The following is a 15,566-nucleotide window of genomic DNA, read 5'->3' as shown; positions in this document are numbered from 1 at the left end:
GTTACATATAAAAGTATTATTTCTCATTCTATAACTATCCCACCCGCGAACCCTAGCCCGTACCAAGGCCAATCTTCGTTATATGGAGCGAAATGAACCCAGAAATACCACAAGATGGAAAATGTTCGAAAAAAAAAAAGCGAGGTGGCTCTGCATTACCCAATTTTTAGCGGCAGAAAGAAATGTGTGCCTAGCATCTGCTTGTAGACGATGCCTTAACCCAGGGCAACCGGAACAGTCTCCTTCTCCGTCGCTTCACCCTGCGCTCCATCGCTAGTTAGAGCTTGCAGATCTTTTGTCTTCCGAATATCTTTCCACCCTAGACCAGGCGAGAACACAATAACCATCACGCTAACCGCGATGCCCAAGTACATGACCCTGTCGATGGCCTCCGCATACGCCTCCAGAACAGCCGCAAGCGCAGAGCCGGAGACGAGGTCCCGGATGGACCGGACACCGGCCGCAACAATCGCGCCCGGGGAGACGGTGATCTGACTCGCGCGCTGGGCTAGCTGGTCGCGGAGGGAGTTGGAGAAGATGGCGTTTGCCGCAATGAGAGATATGGCGGCGCCAATGTTCTGCCAAAAGATGATAATTGCCATTGCTTGCGGGATTTGGGGCGCGGGAACGAGGTTCTGGATTGCGACGTAGGGCTGCATTCGGCCTTGTCAGCGGCATTCTACCTGGTAAAGGTGAAGGCAAAGGGTTCCGGGGGTATGTAAAACTGAAGACATACAGCGGCGGTGGTGCAGCCACTGGCTACGCCGTAGAGGATCTGGTATCCCACCCATTTCGCGACAGAGGTGGTCGGGCTCAGCGTCGAGAGGAGGCCGTAGCCGACGGCGGAGATGGCGCCGCCTGCAAGAAGGAAGGGCAGGTAGTAGCCCAGTACGGAGACTGGACGGTTAGCCATTGTTCAAGCACGCAGGAGAAAAGACCATACTCAGCGCCCCTGAAACAACAGTAAACAAGACCAGACCTAGGGTGATGGGCAACATGTGCACACCACTCATGAGTGGCGAGTCGTCCCGGATAGCCTGGAAGTATATCGCGATATAGAAGTCCGCGACGAGCACACTGGACAGGGAGAAGAACATGGTCATGGCCGCAGACCAGATAACCTTGTGCTTCAAGAGGGCAAACGGGACCATTGCCTCATCGCCACGCCACCACTGGTGCACGAGGAAGACACCGAAGGTGGCACCTCCTCCGACAATGAGGCCGATCACGACGGAGCTGTCCCAGGGGTGCTCATTGCCCCCGAATTGCAGACCCAGGAGGAACATAACCACGGCAGGGCAGATTAGCATGAATCCCGGCAGATCGAGGGACCTGATTGCGGTGCCGAGGATCTGCAACGGAGGGGCCTTTGGTTTCGGCTCGGGGATCGTGTTGAAGAGGAGGAAGCCGCCGACAACGGCGCCGAGGGGGAGGTTGATGTAGAAGCCTGCGTCGTCATCAGCTGGTGCATCTTCTCTGCATGGTCGCCTAGTAGGTGGGATTTGAAAGGAGGGAGCAGGGGGACGAACACCACCGCCACGAAACGTTCGTTGTGAACGCGCCTCCGATAATCGGTCCCGTCGCAAGACCGAGCTGGCCCATACCCATGTTCAGGCCCATGAAGAGCGCCTGTTTCTGCGTTGGCAGGACCGCGGAGATTGTGGTTACGGCGCCGTTGGACATGCCGGCCGACCCTACGCCTGCAATGACCCGACCAACGATGAACATGGGCGAGTTGCGTGCTGCGGCGCACAGGACAGAGCCGAGTTCAAAGACAATGAAGAAGACAAGGAATGTCCACTGCTATTCATGAGCACCCAAGCCTCCAACTGCGTCAAATGGTTGAGGGAGAACTACCTTGATCGAGAACTGGCTGTAGATTTTGCCCGTCAGGGGCTGGAACGCTGCGCTTCCAAGCTGGTAGGCGCCTCCATACCTGCCGGCAAGGTGGGTTTTAGCATCCAGCACATATGTACCTAGGGAAGAGCGCAGTAGGGGACATAACGCACCATCCAACATCGACTAACGAGTCAAACTGCGAGGTAATGGCAGGAGTCGCGGTCGACAGCACGGCTAGGTCAAGAAAGAAAAGAAAGTACGCCAATGTCACCGAAGTCAGGATCATCGTGACCCTCCAGCCCGAGGGATACTGGATCTTGGTCTCTGCCTCGGCATCGTCGCTTGAGGCGTCGTTCTTCTGGATTGAGTCTACGGGCCCACGGGTGTGGGAGGAATCCGTCTCAGCCATTGCGCCTGGATTCGGGATGTAGACAAGACTTCAAGTGCGGCTGAGGATCATTCTATTGACAGCTAGCGGGATTGAGGATTGAATAATAAGATATATAGCAGCCAAGTCTTTTGTCTATCTGGGACTCTACCTCCTTCCTTCTCTAGCTCTAACTGACCGGACAGTCCCGCCGAAGTCCGACGGAGTTGGCTTGATTAGGCTGACCGGATTCTATCCTCCGAAATCCAAATAACGCCATCACCACCGACGCGATAGCGCCCGCTGGCCGCTGGCGCCGTTGCCACAATCCTGAAGAAAAGGATCCTGATCCTTAGCGCCTTGCATGGAGTTGCATCCTGATCCTTACAGGATTACTTCCGTGGCTGTAATCTCAATAGGCTGAATTCAACATCTCAAGCTTTCATATTTCCGGCTTATCGCCAAGTGTCGAAGCTCCGCTACTACCGCTCCCACATCTTTCGTCGTTATTGGCATCCGGTGGGCGCCTTCCCACTCGACAATCCTCACAGACGAGGGCCGGCAAGACCGGACTAGATCCCGGTGCATCTCGAGGCCTGGATCTCGCAGCCCGTGGACGTGTATGGTTGGGATGCTTAAGAGGTGCCCGTCCTCTTCCTCTTCACCCGCAGATTCAGATCCAGATACAGACGCAGACGCAGACGAAGAAGCAGCACTCGAGCCGGCTAAAGAGCCAGACCCAAAGCCTAGGTCCAGGAGCGGTCCGCGGCCGGCAAATAAGACAGCGAAGCGATAATTGGTGCTAGAGGTCGCACCTCGCTTGCGATCCCTACCCCTACTCCAACTGGTCAGACCCATGCGCTGCTGTTTCTGCTGCCGGTACAACAGACTGGCAGCGACCCTCGCCCCCTGACTGAACCCCAGCAGGCCGACCCAATCCCCTGTCGCGCCGGCCCGGTCATCCTGCGCTATGGCAGCTGCGATGCACTCATCGATCGCCTCCACGTCGATATCGATCCTACTAGCGGCACCGGCAGCGGCCCATGCACTGATATCCACGCCCGCAGGAACAGGAACCCAGCTCCTAAACGGGCCCCATTCGCCATAGACAGACGTCACATCCGGCCCGGCGGACGAGAGAAATGGCGCGTCGGCAAAAACGAGACGATAGCTGTCTGTCAGCTGTCTTCGCAGAGCGCGGCATTGCGCGGTAAAAATTCGGGCGTTGGTGCCGCCACCGTGGAGGCAGAGGATGCGTGGGAGATGGAGTTGCTGTTGATAGACTGCGGCCGGGGCCGAGGCGATATCGAGCGCCGGCATTATGCAACTGGGCCGGAGAATTGCAAATCAATGGCAGATCGTCTATGCCAGGCTTTAAAGTAATCAATACGAACTGTCAGCTCGCAATCTTCTGTGATTGGCTGATCAAGGCCGTATTCAGAGTTGAGAGTATCCGGTGCGTGGCGTTTAAATTTGACTTAGGGTTAGGTTTTGACGATCAATCTGACAGAGGGAGATAGAGAAGGAGAACCAGTTTCACATCAGATCAGGCCAGGCCAGGCCAGGTCAGGTCAGGTTTTAAGCCCCACGCAGTAAGCATTGCCATGCCTTCTGTTAATTACTCCGCCTCAGTCCGCGTGCTTCCTGGCGGAGATGCAAACTCCGGGATAAGCAGGGGATAGGCAAGCTGGGAGTCACTATTCTTAGTATAGATGTACTCGTACCTCGGTATGGAGTACCTATATCCTCAGGCTATGCCATGCTATACCATGAGAAAAGCCGCCATTGCCAGAGCCGCGCTCAATCCTAGGTCTAACGCTTGATCGAAGCAGAACTTGAAACTACTGCAGCCGTATTTACATACAGCCCTACTGGTACCGGCATCCTGCAGATAACACACACACCTTCTGGCCACTCTAAACAGGATGGCAGACCACGAGCAGGAACAGGAACCCCTCTCCATCGCCATCATAGGCGGCGGCATCATCGGCCTTATGACAGCCCTGGGGCTTCTCCACCGCAACATCGGCAAGGTGACAATCTACGAGCGCGCCTCAGCTTGGCCCGACATTGGGGCCGCATTTGCCTTCACCGGAATCGCCCGCGAGTGCATGCAGCGCCTTGATCCCGCAATTCTATCCGCTCTCTCCAAAGTTGCGCAGCGCAATCCGCATGATAAAGTGCGGTACTGGGACGGATTCCACCCGAAAAGCAAAGAGGAGGCACAGGATCCAGAGAAGAGCGTGCTGTTTGAGATCGAGGAGAAGAATATGGCGTACTGGGCTTGCTTGAGGGGTGTTTTTCATGCGGAGATGGCGCGGTTGCTGCCCGAGAGGGTTGTGAGGTTTGGCAAGAGGCTGGTGGCATATGAGGATGGTGGGGACCAGAAAGTGGTGCTGAGGTTCGAGGACGGGGAGGTGGAGGAGGCAGATATTGGTTGGTTTTCTTCCCTGAGCTGGGTATTGGACGTTTCATAATGCTAATGCGGTGGGTGAAGTGATCGCATGCGATGGCGTCCACTCCACGGCCCGCAGAGTCCTCCTCGGCGCAGAACACCCTGCTGCAAACGCCAGGTACTCTCGCAAAGCTGTCTACCGCGCTCTCGTGCCTATGCCAGCAGCAATTGATGCGCTGGGGACCGAAAAGGCGCATGTCCAGATCGCACATTGCGGGCCGGACGCGCACATTGTCTCTTTTCCGGTACCCTACCTTACCTCCAGGCCTAGCATGCCGCATCTATTCTGCAAGAAGGCGCTGATTGTGCCTAGGTAAACAACGCCCAGATCTATAATGTTTTCCTCTTCACGCACGACTCGAACGAGTGGACTCACGGCCACACCATGACAGTGCCCAGCTCGAAGGAGGAGATACTCTCGGCGGTCGAGAACTGGGGCCCGCATATCAAGGAACTTGCCAGCCTCTTCCCGGAACAGCTAAGCAAGTACGCCATCTTCGATCAGGCGGACCACCCGCTTCCTTACTATGCCGCTGGCCGGGTGGCGCTGGCCGGTGATGCCGCGCACGCGTCCAGTCCGTTCCACGGGGCTGGGGCCTGTATGGGCGTTGAGGACGCGCTTGTTCTCGCTGAGTTGCTTGAGAAGGTCCAGAACGGCTCCGCGTTCAAGGAGAAGAAGTCTAATATTGAGCTTGCCCTGAAGACTTACAGCGATGTGAGGATTGAGCGTAGCCAGTGGCTTGTGAAGAGCTCAAGGGAGATGGGAGATCTCTACGAATGGCGGTATGAAGACATTGGGGGTGACGGGGTAAAGTGTAAGGCTGAATGGGAGAGGAGGAGCAGGGTGATTTGGGATTTCGATGTGCAGGGCATGGTCGACCAGGCGAGAGAAGCGTATGAGCGTGCTGTAGTGAAGGTCTAGTATAACCACTTGCCTGAGGATCGCTCTATAATCATAAATGGAAACATGTCTAAAGGCGTCCACTGCATATATATCAGCCACTGTAGTCGTGTTATGTACTTATACACACAAACGTATGTGTATATATTGAAAATGTGGCATTATCAACCTCTATCTGGCTATGTAGCATCTATAGTAGCTTGCATTTTGGGAAATTCTTGGGATATTGCATTGGCCTCCGCAATAACTATTTCAACAGGCAATTTCTGCCCCATTTACCTTTGATCCCCAGACGGCAGCCATACCCAGATACAAGTCCAGACAACGCCCAATCAGCCCAACCAGCCCTGCATCCATATGCTGAGTTGGGGTTTCCCTAAAGGCTCTACAGAAGACGACAAAGCTGAGACGAAAAGCTGAGACAAGCATCAGCCAGCGGACTTCCGGACTAGCGAAGCTGAGTCTCGATCTGGAGTCTTGGATGGAGTCCTGTAGTCCGAAAAGTCCGCCAGAAGCGCCACCAGGCTTAGGGCTTACAGCGCTGCAGCCAGAAGGATTCCATCTTACCTTAATCTCCGGCTCCAATCAGAGTGCCCCAACGATGTCAGTGTTTCCTCAGTGCGTGGCTTCCCGCAACATGTGCTAAGGTAGAAGTATTAGCCCTACTTCCCCAAGGGACAGACATACATCTTGTCTATCTACTACAGACACCCAGTCTATCATATTCTCTCTGCTCTCTTGACCCGCTCGCTCGCCTGGAAAGTCAACCTCAAGTGTCTCAACTACACCTCATTCATTCACAGTTGACCCGGCAGAGCACTTAGCACTATCAACTACCTAGCTACCCTCCTACCCTCCTACCCTCCCGCAATGACCCGAGCAAGCGCCTCTGGGTCAGGCCACGAGGCCTCAACAGTCTTCCTATTTGGCCCGCATGTCGGTACATTCACAAAGGCATCCATGGACAAGCTCGTTCGTCCACTCTCACAATCGCCACAACGCGACTGGATTTTGCGCACAATCGCCGACCTACCAACATACTGGGATGCCTTGGCAGCCAAGATGCCTGATATAGCCCGCGATATCGACGGGCCGACCTCCTTGTCTGAACTGGACAGATGGCTTCGGCACAGCCTCGACACGGCCGGGCTCTCGGTTTCTGACGACGAGTCTCTGCCGAGCATCTTGGTTGGCCCGTTAGTGGTGTTAATCCAGCTGACGCAGTACTGGCGGCATCTGGAGATGATCAGGGACGGCAGTGCCCCAGCCGTAGATCTGCAGGCGGAGCTGGTGCAGCAGACACAGTCCGGCAGCAGGCCGACGGTCATCCTGGGCTTCTGCGCTGGCCTGCTCGCTGCGCTTTCAGTGGCTAGCGCCAGAAACCAGGCCGGGTTCGAGGAATACGGAGCCGTCGCCGTCCGGCTGGCGATGCTCATCGGCGCTCTCATCGACGCGCAAGAAGTATGGGACAAGGCATCCGGCAAGGGCAGTTCAGCGTCCTACGCCGTCGCCTGGCGCGGCCAGAAACAGGAGGACGAGATGAACCGAATCATTGGGGATCTGTCAAACGACGCGTATGTTGCTGTCCGGTATGACCAGGCGCGGGCAACGGTGACGGCCTCAGAGACAATTGCGCCACTGCTCATGAAGCGCCTCAGAGCTGCAGGAGTCACGGTGGCCGAGGTTGGAATCAAGGGCCAGATCCATAGCCCCAATGCTGATCGGAAACAACATACGAATGCCCTGGTGGAGCTGTGCGCCTCTCTGCCTGGGCTGCAGTATGCAGAGGTGTCGAAGCTCGCTCTGCAGACTTACGACAACCAGGGATCGGGCATTCCGGTTTCTGGCTCAGGGAACATGACTGAGATGGTGGTGCGGTCGATCCTGGTGCAGCAATGCCGGTGGTTTGACACCTTCTCGGCCGTGGCGGATGCCCTCCCAGACCCTTACGTGGTCACCTTTGGCCTGGAGAGATGTGTCCCTCCAACTCTGATGAGAACTCTCGGAGGAAGACAGGTCTTTTACGAAGACCTTCCCAAAGACCCTGAGAAGCCTTCATTCTGGCTTACACCGCAATCATCACCTCCCCCACAACCCCAGCTTCAACCGGTCCTGCAACTGCAGCAGCAGCAGACCACCCGCGTCGAGCCAGTCATGCCCGTCTCGCCCCAGTCTGAGCCCATCGCCATCGTCGGCATGTCCGTCAAGACCGCCGGAGCCGACGATCTAGATGAGTTCGTCGCCATGCTCAAGACGGGCCAGTCGCAGCATATCCCCATCACCCGGGACAGACTCATGCACGACATGCTCTTCCGCGAGAACGCAGATGCCGACCCGAAGCGCAAATTCTACGGGTGCTTCTTCCGCGACGGCGATGCCTTTGACCACAAATTCTTCAAGCGCTCGCCGCGGGAGTCGGCAGCGATGGATCCGCAGAGTCGCATCGTCCTGCAGGCTGCGTATCAGGCTGTTGAGCAGTCTGGGTACTTTGTCGAAGACCATAACGGGTATACCCCGGACGGGCGTGACAAGATGCATGTTGGTGTCTACTTGGGTTCATGCGGTGTCGACTACGAGCATAACATCTCGTGCTACGACCCGAACGCGTTCACGGCGACTGGTGCACTCAAGAGTTTCATTACCGGCCGAGTCAGCCACCATTTCGGGTGGACGGGCCCCTGTATGACCTTTGATACGGCGTGTTCCTCCTCGGCGGTGGCTATCCATACAGCCTGCAGGAACCTGCTCTCTGGAGAGTGCACGGCTGCGCTTGCAGGCGGGTCCAATACGGTCACAAACATGAACTGGTTCCAGAACCTCGCGGCGGGCAGCTTTGTGTCTCCTACTGGCCAGTGCAAGCCCTTTGACGACGATGCTGATGGATACTGCCGCGCTGAGGGCGCTGCATTCGTCTACCTCAAGCGTCTGTCTGATGCCCTCCGCGATGGGAACCAGGTTATTGCAACCATTGCCGCGAGCGCCGTGTACCAAAACGAGAACTGCACGCCCCTGTTCGTCCCGAACTCGCCGTCCCTGTCGCACCTGTTCAAGGACGTCATGCGCCAGGCCAAGGTCACTGCTAACGACGTCTCGCTGGTCGAGGCCCACGGCACCGGAACGCCCGTCGGCGATCCTGCAGAGTACGAGAGCATCCTTGCTGCACTGGGTGGACCAAGCCGCAAGAAGAAGCTGCCAATTGGGTCTGTCAAAGGCCATATTGGGCATACAGAGGGCGCGTCCGGGGCGATTGCGCTCGTCAAGATAATCATGATGATGCGCGAGGGGTTCATCCCCCCGCAAGCGAGTTTCAAGACGATGAACAAGAAGATCCCCGTCAAGGCGGACGACAATATCGAGGTTGTGACAAGACTACGGGCCTGGGAGGAGGAGAGGAAGACGGCCTTGCTGAACAACTACGGCGCTTGCGGGTCGAATGCAAGCATGATCGTCACCCAGCCCGATCTCCGAGGCCCTCACTCGAGAAGCCACGCTGTTGCAGGAGCACGCTACCCCTTTTGGATTCCTGGGCTCGATACTCGAGCAATAACGGCGTATTGTGCCAAACTCGGGCCCTGGTTGCGCTCGCGCGCCGAAGAGCCGACCCTGGCGGACATCTCCTTCAACCTCAGTCGCCAATCCAACCGCGGTCTGCCTCAGGGATTCATCTTCAATGCCCGCTCGCTGGCCGAACTCCACGAGAAGATCGAACAGGCCGTTGCCGCGGCTCCGAGCAGCAAGGATGCCGCCGCGAGTGTGGGCATTGCCCCCGTCAAGGCCGAACGACCCGTCATCCTCTGCTTCGGCGGCCAGATCTCGCGCTTTGTCGGGCTGGATCGGGGCCTCTTTGACGCAGTTGCCCTCTTTCGCAAGCATCTAGATGCGGTGGATACTGTTGTTAAGGCGCAGGGGCTGGTCAGTATCTACGCCGCGCCCGATATATTCAGCCGCGAGCCCATTGAAGATACCGTTAAGCTTCAGACGATGCTCTTTGCGATGCAGTACGCCTGCGCTCAGACCTGGATAGACTGCGGCCTCAACGGCAAGGTCCAGGCCCTAGTGGGCCACAGCTTTGGAGAGATCACGGCCCTATGCGTTGCCGGGACCCTGAGCCTGGATGAGACCGTCCGTTTGGTTGCGGCGCGTGCGAAGCTCGTCCGGGACAGCTGGGGCGCTGACCGGGGCGCCATGATGGCTCTGGAAGGCGATGAGGGACTAGTCCACCAGCTACTGTCCGAGGCCAACGGAGCTTCAGGGTCTGATGGCTCTGCGAGTATCGCCTGCTATAATGGCCCGCGCAGCTTCACGATTGCTGGGTCCACCAGTGCTGTCGATCAGGTCCAGCAGACGATCTCGCGGCCCGAATTCGGCTCGATCAAGGGCAAGCGTCTCAATGTCACGAACGCCTTCCACTCCTCGCTCGTTGACAAGATCAGTGACGGGCTGGACTCTATCGGCAAGACGCTGACCTTCAACAGCCCCCTCATCCCCGTCGAGCGAGCCACTGAGGTGGCCTCTGCCAGAGCGACAGATGCCTCCTTCGTCTCGCAGCACATGCGCCAACCCGTCTTCTTCAACCACGCAGTGCAGCGTCTCGCAAAGAGACACCCGCAGGCGATCTTCCTCGAAGCCGGCTCTAGCTCGACCATCACCGTCATGGCCGGCCGGGCCATTGCTCAGGGCCAGGCGTCGTCAGAGAGCCACTACTTCCAGGCTGTCAGCATCACCAACGAGACAGCCCTAGACTCTCTCGCCGATACCACAACCGCGCTCTGGAAGCAGGGTCTCCGCGTTACCTTCTGGGCGCATGATGCTGTCCAGACCGCTGAGTATGCCCACCTCCTCCTACCCCCATACCAGTTCGATACTTCTTCCCGCCACTGGCTCCCGATGAAGTCCCCCGTTGAGAAAGTTAAGGAAGCCGCTCTCGCCTTGATCGCTGCCAACGGCGGCTCCCTCGCTGGGGCAGGGCTGCAGGGTCAGCAGGCCGGCACGCCGCAGGACCCCCGGACGCTGCCGGTGTGGGAGTTCGTCGGCTATCAAGACGACGAGACAAGGCAGGCCCGATTCCGGGTTAATACCTCCGCGGACAAGTACAACCGCTACGTGCTCAGTCACGTCATCGCACAGACTGCGCCCATTTGCCCGGGGACGCTCGAGTGCGACATCGTTATCGAGGCCCTCTTCAGTCTCGAGCCAGGGTGGAGGCAAGATGGGGTGCAGCCCGTTGTCCGAGAGATGATCAACCACAGCCCTATCTGCAAGGATCCCAGCCGGGTCGTATACCTCGATTTGACGGCGACAAACAAGAGACGGACAAACTGGACGGTCAGGATCTTCAGCCTTGATGATGACGCGACCAAGAAAACACCAGAAATTCACGCCGAAGCCACGGTCGAAATGCGCTCCTCTTCTGACCAAGCGCACGTCCGCGAGTTCGCCAACTTTGAGCGGCTCGTCTCACACAAGCAATGCACCGATCTTCTCCGTCTAAGCCTCGATCAGGACACCGACGAAGGTGTCGAGGTCCTGCAGGGCCGCAATGTCTACCGTGCATTCAGCTCGATCGTCGACTACGGCGAGGTCTACCGCGGGGTCAAGTATGTCGTCGGCAAGGGAACTGAGTGCGCAGGCCGTGTGCAACTCCCCAGATCCAGTCGCGGGGATACATGGCTCGATGTCCCGCTCAGCGACAGTTTCAGCCAGGTCGGCGGTGTCTGGGTAAACTTGATGACGGACCTGCCGAGCAGCGACATGTTCATCGCGACGGGCTGCGAGCTGAGCATGCGCTCGCCTAGAGCACCGCCGAGAGAGGATGCGGACGTCTGGCATGTTTATGCCCGCCATTCAAGACAAGGCGACAAAGCGATCATGACGGACCTGTTTGTATTTGATGCGGTAAGCGGCCAGCTCGTGGAGATCATGCTGGGCGTGCAGTATATGCGTGTCGCAAAGGCGTCGATGAGCATGATGCTCGCACGGATGACCAAGGACGACTCGGTCCTGAGAACGAAAGCGCTGGTGCCAGGACCAACACCAGCGGCAGCCTTCCAGGCTGCTCTAAAGACTGCTCCTGAGGTAAGAGCTAGCTCTGAACCTGGGGCGAAGGTAAAGGCCAGCAAGACCTCGAAGAAAGAGAAGAAAGAGAAGAAGCCCGTTACGAAGGCCAAATCCAAGTCCAGCAAGCCCTCTGGTTGGCGAGATATTACCGAGGAAGTGCGCAACCTTGTGGCTACAGTCTCTGGCATTGATGCCAGCGAGCTCGAGCTGGACGCCGAGATGGCGGACTTTGGCATCGATAGTCTGATGGGCATGGAACTGGGCAAGGAGGTCGAGGCCGCGTTCAAGTGCACTCTCGACCAGAACGAGCAGATGGAAGCAACCAGTTTACGCAAGTTCGTGCAGTGCGTCTCGAATGCGCTCTTTGGTCCAAACGCAGGTCCTGCGGAGGCAGAAGATGACGAAGACGAAGAGAAGAGCGACAACTCGTCCAGCGAGTCTGCCTCTGAGAGCGACGACGCCGGCTCCGAAAGCTCAGACACGGGCATCCTCACGCCCACTGGCGAAGAGGAGCAGCCTTTGCCTCTCAAGGCAGTGGCCATTCACAAGTCTGCTGGGCTCGCAGCGATTGCACCTCCCGTCGAGTCTCGGCTTGCCCTATCCTCTTCCGACATTCTAGCCTCCTTTGGGCAGGTCAAGATGCAGACCGACACCCTCATGAAGGAGTACGGAGTCGACAAGACCGAGGGCGTCATGCTCTCTGGAAGCAACAGACTCTGTACTGCCCTCGTCGTCGAGGCGATGGATGAACTCGGATGCCCCCTTCGCACGGCATCACCAGGCCAGCCCCTCGCCCGCGTCGCCTTCCTCCCTCAGCATGGCCGCCTCATGCAATGGGTCTACGAATTCCTTGAGCGTGACGCACGCCTTATCAACATCGACCCGGCCAGCGGCCAGATTACACGCACGCACATCACGGCCCCGCGCAAGACCAGCCAGGTGATCCTGCAGGAAGTCCTGGCATCAGACCCCGGGTTTGCAGTCCCCAACAGACTAGCCTACTACGCCGGGCAGCAGCTGGCGGGCGTCTTGAGCGGCTCGACGGACGGCATCCGCGTGCTGTTTGGCAGCCCTGAGGGAAGAGAGCTGACCGCGGCCATGTACTGCGAGCATACCTTCAACTGCATGAGTTACGCACAGATGCGTGAAGTCACGAACCTCCTCGCTGAGCGGATTGGCCGCACCGGAGAGACGCTCAAGGTTCTCGAGATGGGCGCCGGCACAGGAGGCACCACGCTCATCATGGCGCCGTTCCTGGCGACCCTGGCTGAATCGGGCGCCCTGCCCATTGAATACACTTTCACAGACATTTCCCCCAGCATGGTCGCCAACGCCCGTCGCCGGTTCAGCAAGCAATACCCGTTTATGCGTTTCGCCGTGCACGATATCGAGAAGCCCCCGGCCGACGAGCTCAGGAACCAGCATCTGGTGCTCGCCAGCAATGCCATCCATGCCACGCACAATCTCGGGGTCTCGCTGTCCAACATCCATCAGGCACTCCGCCCCGATGGGTTTTTGATGATGCTGGAAATGACCGAGGTGGTCCCCTTTGTCGATCTTGTTTTCGGCCTGCTCGAGGGGTGGTGGCTGTTCGATGACGGGCGGCACCACGCCGTCGTACCGGCCGAGCACTGGGAGAGTGAGCTGCACAGGGCCGGGTTTGGCCACGTCGACTGGACAGACGGCAACCTGCCTGAAAATACCTTCCAGAAAGTCATTATCGCGCTCGCGTCGGGGGCTCAGGGAGCCCGTCTGCCCAAGCCAGGGCCCGTGCAGACCCTCATCCCCGAGTTGAACCGGGAGAATGTTGAGGCGCGCACAGCGACAGCAGAGAGCCTAGTTGCAAAGTACACGGCTGGCTGGGAGACGCCCAAACTCCGTGCTTTAGCGAGCCGGGCCGAGAAGGAGTCTGGCAAAACACAGGCGCCGCACGCAGCACCAGGACGCAGAGCGCACGAGGCCGTCGTCATCGTCACTGGTGCGACTGGCAGCCTAGGCTCACATATCGTTCAGAGACTCGCCGAGACACCGTCGGTTGCGACGGTGGTGTGCCTCAACCGTCGCAGCAGCAGCACCACCCCAGAGAAGCGCCAACAGGCAGCCCTAACAGCCCGCGGCATCACCCTGTCCCCCGGCGCACGGGCAAAGCTCCGCGTTTTAGAGACAGACACTTCTAAGCCACAGCTGGGCCTCCCGCCGCTTGAGTACGGCTGGCTCCTCGAGAACGCGACGGATATCATCCACAACGCCTGGCCCATGAGCGGGACACGGCCAGTGTCCGCATTCGAGCCCCAGCTACAGGCAATGCGGAATCTTCTTGATCTTGCCCGTGACATTGCAGAACGGCCCTTCAATGGTTCCAGCCGCGTGGGCTTCCAATTCATCTCCTCCATCGGCGTCGTCGGATTCTGCGGGCAGTCCCGCGTGAGCGAGGACCGCGTCCCGCTATCTGCAGCACTGCCGTCCGGATATGGCGAGGCGAAATGGATTTGTGAGCGCATGGTTGATGAGACCCTTCACCGGCATCCCGGTCTCTTCCGGGCGATGGTCGTGCGGCCCGGCCAGATCTCGGGCTCGTCGACGAGCGGTTTCTGGAACCCGGTCGAGCACTTTGCTTTCTTAGTCAAGTCTTCGCAGTCGCTGCGTGCTTGGCCGGACCTGCAGGGCCAGATGCAGTGGATTCCTGTGGATTACTGCGCTGCTGGTGTTGTGGACCTGCTCCATCTCACCTCACGAGGCGACGAGGCATACCCAGTGTACCATATGGACAATCCTGTCGGTCAGAACTGGCAAGCCATGAACCATGTGCTTGCGTCAGCACTCGATATTCCCGCATCGAATATCATCCCATTCAAGACGTGGATCTCAAGGGTGCGGCGGTCTCCGCTGCCGATGGAGACGGAGAATCCGGCGGCGCGGCTGGTGGATTTCCTCGACGACCATTTCGAGCGCATGAGCTGTGGCGGCCTGGTGCTTGACACAAGCAAGGCGAAGGAGCACTCGACCACTATGGCGGGGGTTGGGCCTGTTGGCACGGAGCTTGCGAGGTTGTATGTGCAGGCTTGGAAGGATATGGGCTACCTCGCCTGATTGCTTGAGCTTACAGATATTCTTTGTTTCGCTAACTCTGGTTTTAGTCTGGCGTATTCTGGTGTTGGGAATGATTCATTGTATCTAGACTGTTGTTACTTTGCTTACAATTCCATATTATTCCAATCAGTTTCATCAAACACACTTCCCATCGGCTCCAGCTAGCTCACATATAGGACAACTGCATATTAGGCTAGGCCATGCCCTGTAACTTGAGTAGAAACATGAGATCTAGCTCTCTGCATAGTCCTTTATCAATGCACCTGCAATATCTCTTTTAGGTAGCTAGAGCATGTACAGTGACAGCGAGTTTTTATTCCTTATAGATGCTTGAAGACCCTTTCCTCACGGAATAGATGCAATCTGTCCGTAGTCTACACTATACTATATAAATACTGCATAAGCAGACAGTATCAAGCGAGATCGTCATTACTGATCAGTCTAGAGAAGCTGCAATGTGTCTATCACTCAGTGGCTAACTACAGTGGTACGTAAAGACATGGCTCAATGCTGAGTCCGGTCTATATCCTGCGGCCCTGCATGCACTCGCTGGTAGTATGTGACTAGATCTTGTCGACAACTTAAATAGTGCTGGTAACAATGGGCCTTAGACGACGATCCAGCATAGCCACACCATATACCCCACAAATTTAGAGTACTGCTTTCAAAAGTATATCATCTGCTGCCTAGCCACGTGTGTGACAGGCGTTGCGGATAGTCTAACGGAGTTAGAGGCTAGCCCTAATTTGATGCAATACATTGCAGGTCGATGCAGGGGCTAACAGGAACCAGCCAGTCACCTCAACTCCGCTATCCAATCGGACTCTACACTGTTCCTTGCTGTGTCAGGGGCGCAG

The 15,566-nt window shown here is 57.3% G+C and overlaps 4 protein-coding genes across 4 annotated transcripts, besides 1 other annotated feature; 2 read left to right on the top strand and 2 right to left on the bottom strand.

Annotated features, from left to right (window-relative positions):
• Positions 1 to 15,566: part of a sequence feature (contig 1.15 1752..178329(-1)) that runs on past both edges of the window.
• On the bottom strand, positions 216 to 2,248 carry ANIA_01031 (protein afoB; the record flags this gene model as incomplete). The annotated part of the gene is made up of 6 exons (XM_653543.1): positions 216 to 653; positions 737 to 858; positions 1,007 to 1,476; positions 1,535 to 1,803; positions 1,858 to 1,936; positions 2,010 to 2,248. The coding sequence occupies 6 exons, from the start codon at positions 2,246 to 2,248 to the stop codon at positions 216 to 218; spliced, it is 1,617 nt and encodes a 538-aa protein (XP_658635.1).
• On the bottom strand, positions 2,633 to 3,526 carry ANIA_01032 (protein afoC; the record flags this gene model as incomplete). The annotated part of the gene is made up of 1 exon (XM_653544.1): positions 2,633 to 3,526. One exon carries the CDS (start codon positions 3,524 to 3,526, stop codon positions 2,633 to 2,635), a length of 894 nt encoding a protein of 297 aa, XP_658636.1.
• ANIA_01033 (protein afoD) lies at positions 4,132 to 5,583 on the top strand (the record flags this gene model as incomplete). The annotated part of the gene is made up of 3 exons (XM_653545.1): positions 4,132 to 4,642; positions 4,704 to 4,906; positions 4,975 to 5,583. 3 exons carry the CDS (start codon positions 4,132 to 4,134, stop codon positions 5,581 to 5,583), a joined length of 1,323 nt encoding a protein of 440 aa, XP_658637.1.
• ANIA_01034 (protein afoE) lies at positions 6,433 to 15,363 on the top strand (the record flags this gene model as incomplete). Its single annotated transcript, XM_653546.1, has 3 exons — positions 6,433 to 14,669; positions 15,117 to 15,196; positions 15,299 to 15,363. The coding sequence occupies 3 exons, from the start codon at positions 6,433 to 6,435 to the stop codon at positions 15,361 to 15,363; spliced, it is 8,382 nt and encodes a 2,793-aa protein (XP_658638.1).

Source organism: Aspergillus nidulans, chromosome VIII, assembly GCF_000011425.1.
Source record: "Aspergillus nidulans FGSC A4 chromosome VIII".
Classification (NCBI taxonomy): Eukaryota; Fungi; Ascomycota; class Eurotiomycetes; order Eurotiales; family Aspergillaceae; genus Aspergillus; species Aspergillus nidulans.
The sequence above is the reverse complement of the archived record's forward strand: the minus strand, read 5'-3'. Positions and strand labels throughout refer to the sequence as shown.